This window comes from Gossypium raimondii, chromosome 10 (assembly GCF_025698545.1).
Source record: "Gossypium raimondii isolate GPD5lz chromosome 10, ASM2569854v1, whole genome shotgun sequence".
NCBI lineage: Eukaryota > Viridiplantae > Streptophyta > Magnoliopsida > Malvales > Malvaceae > Gossypium > Gossypium raimondii.
This window is the reverse complement of record NC_068574.1, coordinates 15,562,478-15,573,327: the sequence shown is the minus strand read 5'-3', so window position 1 is coordinate 15,573,327 and position 10,850 is coordinate 15,562,478. Positions and strand designations below refer to the sequence as shown.

General features: G+C 31.5%; 1 protein-coding gene across 1 annotated transcript; it reads left to right on the top strand.

The window, feature by feature from the left end:
- The first annotated feature begins 590 nt into the window (after positions 1–590).
- LOC105775878 (uncharacterized) lies at positions 591–10,688 on the top strand. Its single transcript, XM_052622380.1, has 8 exons — positions 591–917; positions 1,032–1,221; positions 2,154–2,176; positions 9,171–9,273; positions 9,395–9,699; positions 9,916–9,979; positions 10,094–10,185; positions 10,578–10,688. Exons 1-8 carry the CDS (start codon positions 591–593, stop codon positions 10,686–10,688), a joined length of 1,215 nt encoding a protein of 404 aa, XP_052478340.1.
- Positions 10,689–10,850: the final 162 nt, after the last annotated feature.

The window sequence follows — 10,850 nt, the reverse complement described above, 5'->3', positions numbered from 1 at the left end:
TTGGACATAGGGATAGGCGTAATGATAGACGGCTGGAGTCTGAAAATGATAGACATAAAAATAGGGATCGACGGTGCCGTTCACGGCATGATTCGGATGATGATCAGGAGGAGGATCACAGAAGGAGAGATGATAGACGGCCGGAATCTAGAAATGATAGGTATAGAAATAGGGATCACTGCCGTCGAGCACGGCATGATTCGGATGATGATGATGATGAGAAGCGAAAAGGAAGGTCCAACAGAAATACCGAAGGTGAGAATAGAAGTGATGATAGACGGCCGGAATCTGAAAATGATAGGTATGGAAATAGTGATCAACACCGTCATTCACGGCATGTTTCGGATGATGGTGATGAAGATCACGGAAGAAGGTCCGGCAGAAGTACCGAAGGCTAGAATGGAAGTGATAGGAGAGACAATAATAACCAGCCAAGCAGTAGAAACAGAGATGATAATAGTTTTAAGGAGAAAGTAAAAGGAGAAATCAAGCAGAAACAATCAGCTCCGCAAGAAACTAACTTGAATGGTGATACGGCGAATTTAGGTAGGAGTGGAGGGATTTATATTCCTCCATTTAAATTAGTAAGAATGATGAAAGAGACACAGGATAAGAGCAGCGATGAGTATCAGCGATTAACGTGGGATGCCCTTAGAAAAAGCATCAATGGGCTTGTTAACAAAGTCAATGCTACTAACATAAAAAATATCGTTCCGGAACTCTTTGCTGAGAATCTTATTCGAGGAAGGGGTCTATTTTGTCGTTCGTGTATGAAATCTCAGATGGCATCCCCAAGTTTCACTGATGTTTTCGCTGCATTGGTGACTGTTGTTAATACCAAGTTTCCCGAAGTGGGGGATTTATTGTTGAGAAGGATTGTTTTACAGCTGAAAAGAGCATATAAGCGAAATGACAAGGTTAGGAATTGCCCCTTTTTTCACTCATTCTACTGCTTTATTTATGATTCGCTAAAGGTTACCTCTCTTTTTGTTTGGTTGGATGCATTACTGACTATTTCTTTTGTCGGGCAGCCTCAATTATTAGCTGCTGTTAAATTTATAGCTCATCTTGTAAACCAGCAAGTCGCTCATGAGATTATTGCTTTGGAACTTCTCACTGTTTTGCTGGAGTACCCTACTGATGATAGTGTTGAGGTGGCTGTTGGTTTTGTTACCGAGTGTGGTTCATTACTTCAGGATCTTTCACCAAAATGTCTCCATGGTGAGTGTATCTGTTTGAGTCATGATGTATTGTTCAATCAGTAGTTTTACTTTTCCGCATTATGATTGATACTAGTTTAGATCCCATAATTTTATGATGATGTAGGCATGCTAAGACGTTGAAGTATATAAGCAGTCCCTGTCCTATAGTCAGGGACTATAGTCAAAACTGTAATTTATTCTTAGTTCCATAAAACTGAGTATTTAATCCTTGTACATTTTATTAATAAAAACCTAAATGCTGATGTAGACAGAGCATACGTTCTTAATAGAAGAATTCTTTTGCTGTTTTTAGTTCTGTGATCCATCTATAGGTTTGTATCGTCAGATTAAAGAGTCTAGGTCAGTAGCTCGACGGTTTTCCAATAACACTATTATCAATTTTACGAGCAAAGATTAAATTACTCGGTTCGATAGTATATGACTAAATTGCACTTTTGCTATGGTACAACGACTGCCTAGATACTGTAGCATGCTGGGCTACATTCTCTTGCATTTGGTAATCATGCATGTAATGCTTGGCAATTCGTTGTCCCTTGTCTATGCCTGTTTATCTTGCTTCAGCTTCTAAAACCTTCTGAGATGAACTTCATTTAGTTGATAACCTGAAGTGTGGTTTTAATTCTGGTCATTTATATGATATTGGTCTAGAGAAAGTCAATGTTTTTTATTTGAAAAATATTATGTCCACAATGGTTGAAACTATATTTGTGTCTCTCATTCTTTATGTACTTATGAAGTTTGTTACTGGAAGCTTTTGAAAGTGAATAATAGAAAATTTGTTTAGTGTTCATATCATTTTTCTGATATGAAGTAGAGAAAGAAAGTTTTGATTGTTTCTTCTCCCTCTGTTTCTCTCTCTCTTCCCTTTGGTGATTCTGGTCTAGTGATATCTTACTATCTTATATGTCTCTTATTTGTTTCCCTTTTCAGTTAGCGTTGGCTGTTGTTTACAGGTATATTTGAGCGTTTTCGATTTTTTAGGTTGAAAATTCGAAAAAGTAATAATATCCTTTTTCCCCATTTTCATTTGTTGAATAATAGTTTTTACTTTTTCAATTCTAATGTTTTTAAAATTTTCTAATAGAAATATATTGTCATCAGTATCATGTTTTGATTCGATAATATTTTATAAGGATTTGTTCCTTTTGAAAACATACTTCTAAATCTTGTTTTTCAAGACTATTAATTCTTTTTCTAACTTCTTTTCTTTTGTTAGAAAAGTTTTGACTATATGACCTATCTTAATATTTAAAATATCTTTAAGTTCTTTAGAAGTTTTTCTTCTAGAAAACCGACTCTTAATATGACCAGAAAATTTTTATTTTCTAGTTTTCCTTTGACTTGTTTATTATATTTTTTCTTTTTATGCCTATGATGAGTAATAGGTTTTACACCTAACCGTCCTAGTAAAGTTATATTTTTAAATTCTCTTATATTTTTAGGATTTTCTCATCAATAATTAAATTTTTATATTACTTGTCACCAACATTTCATCTCCGAGTAAGGGTATAAATAGTTTTGTTGATATGACTTCTTTTTATTTTTCTAAGTTATGTAAAAAAGTCAAGAAAGTAGAAGAAAAGATAGATATTTTAGGAGATATTAAAATTTAGACTTAAACCATGAGTCTAAGGAAATATTAACTAATATCAATAATAAATTAGAACAATTTTTAATAATAATAATATCGAGTCGATGTAGATTTAGGTCATTTATATTTTGGTAATGGTAATTAAGGATAATATTTTAGTTTTATCTCAAGAAGAAAACATTTCTTCCGATGAGTCATCATCTCTTTTAAAAATTATAAAAAACATAAAAACGTAAAAAGATGGTAAACAAAATGAATATGATTTCTAGTCCTATAAAACCCTTATAGAACATTGGAAAGAAAAATTTACTAAAAGCGAAGATCAACTTGAAAGAGTTGAATATTTAAAATTAATAGAAGAACTTTATGAAAAACATAAAGATCTTTTTAGTATGTTTAATTATCATTATATGTTAAAATATGATGATAACAGTCATTCAAGTAATTTTGAAAAAACAGAATTATTTAAGAAGCAATCTGATGAAGAAAAAACTTCAACAGATAATATTCATTGTAAGTTTTCATCTTTGATTTACATTTCTGTTTGTTTCACAGTTGTTTGTTTCAAAACCTATATCTGTTAGCCTGTCTTCTTGTTGCCGTTGAGTCCAGGGAGGACGTTAGGCGTTGTGTGAAGACGTTAGGATAACAGACCGGTCTTAGGTACTAGAGACAAACATTATTCAAGATACCCTTCACTCTCCTTCCCCCCAGACTTGGAACTCACCACCAAGACTTTCATCAGATTCTTTACATTTGGATGAGATTGAAGAAATAAATCTCAATAATATGCAAGAAGGTTGAAGTCAACAAAGATAGCAACCTGAAAGGAACGAAATCCACATACCAACAACAAAGATTGGTAACGTGGAAGTCATCATCAAATCCATGATGAAGACAAAAGAAGAAATCCAAGTGCAGACAAAAAAGTCTTGCAACGTGGAAGCTATCATCAAACCAATGATGATGCAAGCAATGATGGAAGCTACCATGACACAAGCAAGTGATGGAAGCAACCATTAATTTAAGCATGCAACGTGGAAACAACCAAGGCCATGCAATTAAAGTTACAAGAAGACAAATGAGACATGGAAGCAACCACATCCATTTGGAGCCGAATCCTTATCAGAAACACTGTTCGGGATTCAAAATACAATTGTATAGAATTTTTAATCTCCTCTATAAATAGAGAGGAAAGATCAATTGTATAGGAATAGTTTGTTTATACTTTACTCTTTAGTTTTCTTCTAGTTTTCATCTTTGTAAACCTTTACCCTTTTGTAAAAAGAGTCTATATTCCCTTCCGCTCATACTCAAGATACCCTTCACTCTCCTTCCCCCCAGACTTGGTATCAGAGGTGCCGGTGTAACGACTTTCTGGAGTAATGATATCGTAATATTCATTGTAAGTTTTTATCTTTGATTTACATTTCTGTTTGTTTCACAGTTGTTTGTTTCAAAACCTATATCTGTTAGTCTGTCTTCTTGTTGCCGTTGAGTCCAGGGAGGACGTTAGGCGTTGTGTGAAGACGTTAGGATAACAGGCCGGTCTTAGGTACCAGAGACAAACATTATGGAGCAAATCGAGTGTCAGTTTAAAGATAGAACTTGTAATCATATTACGCATATAGACTCTAGAAATGAAAACAACATTAGATTTAGGTCCTTTATATTATGGTAATGGTAAGGATAATATTTTAGTTTTATTTGAAGAAGAAAACACTTCTTCTGATGAGTCATCATCTCTGTTAAAAAATTATCAAAAACGTAAAAAAGATGATAAACAAAATGAATATGATTTTCAGTCCTATAAAACCCTTATAGAACATTGAGTATGAGCAGAAGGGAATATAGACTCTTTTTACAAAAGGGTAAAGGTTTACAAACATGAAAACTAGAAGAAAACTAAAGAGTAAACTATAAACAAACGATGCCTATACATATAAAAACTTCAAAATTAAAAGTACATAAGTCATTATACCACCTAATTCTTCTAGGTACAGTTTCCAAACTATTGTTAGTTAAAAATTGTTTAATTGCTTTGATTGATACTGGAGCTACAATCTGTAGTTGTAGAGAAAATGCGATTCCTGTAGAAAAATGGGAATTAATGAAAAACCCCATAAAAATAATGGGAATAGATGGTAGTAAAACTATTATAAAACATAAAGCTAATAATATACCAATCTACATAAAATCTATTTTATACGAGATTGGGATGAATTCCAACTCTTTGTTATGGATATTAAGGAGATAAACAATCTTCTTGATATTATTCATTTTCCTAGCATTTTCCTTTTATTAGGACAGTTGCTAGAAATATACCTTCTTCATCACAAATGAAATCATCAAAAGTTCGGAAATTTGTTGAAAAACAACAAATTGAAGAAGAAAAAAGTTAGAAAAGAATTAATAGTCTTGAAAAACAAGATTTAGAAGTATGTTTTCGAAGGAAACAAATCCTTATAAAATATTATCGAATCAAAACATGATAATCGATGACAATATATTTCTATTAGAAAATTCTAAAAACATTAGAATTGTTTCTTAGGATTATTAGAGGTTTTCTTCTAACAACCTTTTGATTTTTACCGAGAATTTTTATTACCGGTTTCTATCTTCTTAATTTATATTGTTTACGCTTTTTATAAATATTTGGATATATTTGTTTACAACCAAATTCCCATTCATTTTCTAATATTTTACTACAATACCTATCACTTAATTTATGCTTAACTTATTTAGCGACTTTACTTTGCAAACAATGTAAAGTTATTATTTCACGTGAAAAGTTTATCCTATTACCTATAGTATCTAAATTTTCTGTTGGAAGTCCAGATGTTTTATTGTGCTTCTCTAAATAAGACACATATTTGTTTATACATATCTCATCCTGTGGGGGGGTAGTTTATGAAAATATTGGTTTTCCAAAAGTCTATATTTTCATTTTTAACTTTAATATTCATGAAGAAATTTTTAGAAAAATCTTCTAAATATCTAATATCACATAATTTAATCTTAGAAAGGATATAACTAGATGTGCTATCTTGATCCTTTTTATCATAATATCTACAAAATTCTGTTTTTAGAATTAAGGTTAATCCTTTTAAAAGATCCTTAGGGGTTCCTATCTGGTTGATTAATTGCTCTTTTTTGTTCTTTACCTTTCTCAAATTCTTTCCATCATCTGAGAAATTGTAGAACATCTCCTTGAAATGTTCCAACAAAGTAATTTAAAAAATTTTCTTTTGACCATGTGTTGTTGTTTACAACAATAGTCATTGATTGTGCCCAATCATCTATAATTTTTTCATAGTTTGAAATAGGAGTATTAGTCAAATCTAAATAAATTCCTCCTTGGGTCACATTTCTTTTATTTAAATCATCTATTCTTTGTTGAATAGGTTGATTAGAAGTTTCTCCTGGATATTCAGGTTTTACTTCAGTGGTTGCAATATTTTCGGTGTTATTACCAAAAATTCTTATAGTATCATTATCAATTTTAAAATTTTTGTTTAAAGACCTAAGATAATCATCTGTTTGACTATCTGACTCTATATTTCTTTTTCTACGAAGATCTGTTGGTTCAGTATCCATTGGTTTAGGAATATTTATTTCTTCGTCTACATCTTCAGATGAAGTGGTTTCTTTATCAGAATTATAAGTTGAGACTTTTATGTCTTCATCCTGATCTGTTGAAGTTTTTTCTTCATCAGATTGTTTCTTAAATAATTCTGTTTTTTCAGAATTACTTGAACTGCTACTATCATCATATTTTAACATATAATGATAATTAAACATAATAAAAAGATCTTTATGTTTTCATAAATATACAAATATATAGCTGGAAAATCTTTTAAAAGATGAAAAGAGAGATTTGCACAACTATTTCTTTAGTAAAACCCCAAAATTGGTTATATCAAATGGTTCATGATCTAATCTATATTTTAAAGTAGGAAATTCATTATCTAAATAATCATTAAAAACATATGCTTGTAGAAAATATTCGAAAAAGCTTTTTGAAATTGAATTTGTCATTCGCAAATTATTTCATTTATTTTGTGAATATTTTTACCGGTAAAAATTCCTAGCTTTATTAAACATACATATTCTAAATACTTTATTCATAATAGAATTGTTTTTCCTTTTATGAATAAAATATTGAATAATATCAAGAAGATTGTTTATCTCCTTAATATCCATAACAAAGAGTTGGAATTCATCCCAATCTCTGTATAAAATAGATTTTAATAATAAATCTTTAGCTTCATTTTCTCTAGTTGTTTTTTCAACTAAAAATAATGAAAACTGGTAAGAGCTCTTCTGAAATTGGCTCTTTGATTAGAAATATGGGTTTTCCATATCTCGTTTATAAAATCATAATTTTTCTAGTGATAAACCAGGATTATAAAAATCTTTTATTTTTGAAAGATCTTTTTCTTCTTCAATTTGTTGTTTTTTCAACAAATTTTGATGATTTCAGCATAACTGGTTTGTGATGCCAAATTCATATGTTGAGACATTGGTGATTGATACACCATGTTTGAAAAAGAGGTTCCAACTGGTTGGTTTCCCATTGGATATTTTAAAACATTTGGTCCAAGTGGTTGGTTTACCATTGGATAAGGCACATAATATCTTTGGTTAGGATAAAATGGTATTTGTGCAGGTATAAATCATTTTTTGGAGTTTGATTCTGCTTTCCCTTTGTTGGGTTTTTTGTGAACAGTAGTCTATTCACCGACTATTTCTTTTAGAGGCTGTTTACCTCTATCCATAGAACTTGCTAAAATAATCAACAATCATTAGTAACAATTATTAATTATCTAATAGTTTAATTGGTGTAAAATTTTTATTACACACAATCTTATTATTATTATCAAGAGGTATTTCTAAAAAATCATTTTTACCGATAACCAAATAGAATGTTTATCAATAGTAAAAGGTAAATACTTACATATAAAATTATTACCTAATAATATATCTCCTTTCATGTTAGGAAAACATACTATTTTAGGAATCACAAATCTAACATTGTTTATGTAGATTGGTATATTATTAGCTTTATGTTTTATAATAGTTTTACTACCATCTATTCCCATTATTTTTATGGGTTTTTCATTAATTCCCATTTTTCTCAGAATCGCATTTTCTCTACAATTACTGATTGTAGCTCCAAGATCAATCAAAGCATTTAGAGAATATTTTTATATTTTCTAAACTGAAATGTAACTTTGATATTTATTCCAACTTTTGACTTTTTATCAATTGTTGAAGTTTGAATTTCTTCCATTCTAGTTTTTCTAGAATAATTACTAGGTTCAGAGGAAATATAGGAATTTGAATGTTTTAATTCCTATTGTTGTACTATTTGAACTAATATTATCCTCTTCTTCTTCTGGTTGAGAACTAGAGGGTAAAACCAAATTTTCATTTGTATGTGTTATACAATTGTTTTTAAAATACAATTTATTGCCTGATGACATATATTCTATAGTACTAACTGGTTTAGAAGTACTAGAACTATTAATTCTTTCCATCATCCAATCTCTTGGAATTGACAGATCTCTTAAATCTAATAATTTCGGCTGAATTTCAGTAGTAAACCTGTTTGGTTCAAAGAGTTCAATAATTTTGTTATTAATCTCTTTTATTTCTACTTCTGCCGTATTTGTATATTTATTAATAGAAGTCCAACTGATAATCCATCTTTGAAAGAGTTGTGGAGCATTACATAATCCAAATGGCATTACCCTCCATTGATAATGACCATTAGGGGCACTAAAAGCAGTTAAAGGTTTTAACTTATCCGTTAGCATGATTTGCCAGAATCCTGATTTACAATCAAATTTACTAAAATATTTGGCTTGTTTAGCCTGATTGATCAAAACTTCTTTTCTTTGGATAAAATATCCATCAAAAGTAGTGTTTTAATTTAATCTCTTATAATTAATAACCATCCTAACTTTTCCTCTTTTAATTTCAGCATGATTTCTTACCATAAAAGCAGGACTTGACTGAGGACTATTAGTTTTTTTCTATTAATCCTTTTTCTAATAGTTCATTTTTTTGAAATCAAACTCATCTATATCTTGTTTAGTATAGATCATAGGCTTAACTCTAAATATTTTATTAGGATTATTTAATTTTATTTTACAATATCTAGAACTATTTTTCCATAACTTTAGTGGTTATCACTAAAATTGGGCTTATTTGCTATAAGGAAAGCCAAGTTTCAGGTGTCTTTTTTTCCCTAACTAACTTTTTCAAAGTCCTGTGAAGCGTGAAGGTCAGATACCTTTGTATCTAACAAAAGGAATAACTTATAATTCTGTTTGCCATGTATACATTTGCAGGGATACCCTGTTGTTTGTCCAGAACTAGACCTTGTTGAGGAAGATGACCAATTAACTCATGAGATATCTCTCCAAGATGAGATCGATCCAGAAATAACCCTTGGTATGTTTCAAGATGCCTCCAGCTACATTTTTTGTTAGTTATATTTTATTGATGAACTCTACATGTTTGGTTAATTCCTTCTGGCATGCATCATGAATGCATTTATTTGTCCTTCTTGTAGACATTTTTAAACCAGATCCTCAATACTTAGAGAATGAAAAGCGATATGAAGAGTTGAAGAAATCCATCCTTGGTGAGGAGTCCGAGGATGAAGAGGGTTCAGATGCAGGTTCAAGTGATGAGGAAGAGGATGAGGAGGAGGATGAATGTGATGAGGAAGATGAAGAGCAGATGAAAATAAAGGATGAGACAGAGACAAATCTTGTAAATCTTCGGAGGACTATCTATCTGACAATCATGTCCAGTGTAGATTTTGAGGAGGCTGGCCACAGGCTACTGAAAATTAAGCTTGACCCAGGGCAAGAGGTAAGATGATAAAGTTGGTAGTGTAATTTAATAGACCAATTAGAGGTCGTGCGTCTTTCGTCAAGGAAATTCTCTGCCCCTCACAAAACTTAATAGCCTTCCTTTTCGTTTAGTGGAGTGGCTTTCTTGTTTCAAATCATTGCATTCTAAAAAACTTGTTGCCTTGATTTTGATTTTTCAGATAGAGTTGTGCATTATGCTCCTGGAATGCTGCAGTCAGGAGAGAACATACCTTCGGTATTATGGTCTTCTGGGGTAACGGTTTTGCATGATCAACAAAGTCTATCAGGAGAATTTTGATAAATGCTTTGTTCAGCAGTATTCTACCATTCATCGTCTTGAAAAAAAAAATTACGCAATGTGGCAAAGTTTTTCGCGCTTTTACTTGGAACAGATGCTCTGCCTTGGCATGTTCTCGCCTATATACGCTTAACTGAGGAGGACACAACTTCTTCTTCCCAAATATTCATTAAGATTCTCTTCCAGGTAAGTTAAAAGCATATACATTGATGTTTTACCTGTTTCTTTCCTCTTCTATGCTGCCTAGACTCGGTTTATATGGAACAAAGATGCTAGGTGCTGTAATTGATTGAAAATATGAACTTGGTTATATTGCATTTTGGAAATTGGTACATAGATGATATAAAAGAAAAATTAACATGTTGAATTTTCAGAATGTCTAGATATGAGACATTTCAAGTGATAGATAAACAATCCACCTATACGACATTGAAACTGTTAGGATAAATAAATTAAGTTGGATAGTCAAAGAGAAACATTACAAAGCATAATCTTGTGTCGGAAATAAACTTGAACCTTATTTTCCTCGTAATTGGAAGATTTTGTTATCTTGATTTTGGTACTTGGTAATGGTATAGGAACTGTCAGAGCATCTTGGAATTCGTAGACTGAATGAGTGGCTCTCAGATCCTACTATGCAGGACTCATTCGAATCAATTTTCCCAAGGGATAATCCCAAGAATACATGATTTTCACTTCCATTGGGCTCGGTGGTATCACAGAGAATTTACGTGAGTACTTGAAGAACATGCCACGACTTAACATGCAACAACAGAAACCGGCATCTGAATCAGAATCTAGTGATGAATCTGGGAGCTTGAGTTCATCCGCTTCCAAAAGTGCTAATTCTG

Coding starts and splice junctions, on each gene's coding strand:
- LOC105775878 (XM_052622380.1), top strand. CDS start 591: ATGATGAAAGAGACACAGGATAAGAGCAGCGATGAGTATCAGCGATTA. Junction 2,177..9,170: donor GCGTTGGCTGTTGTTTACAG/GTATATTTGAGC, acceptor ATACATTTGCAG/GGATACCCTGTTGTTTGTCC. Junction 10,186..10,577: donor TCATTAAGATTCTCTTCCAG/GTAAGTTAAAAG, acceptor GTAATGGTATAG/GAACTGTCAGAGCATCTTGG.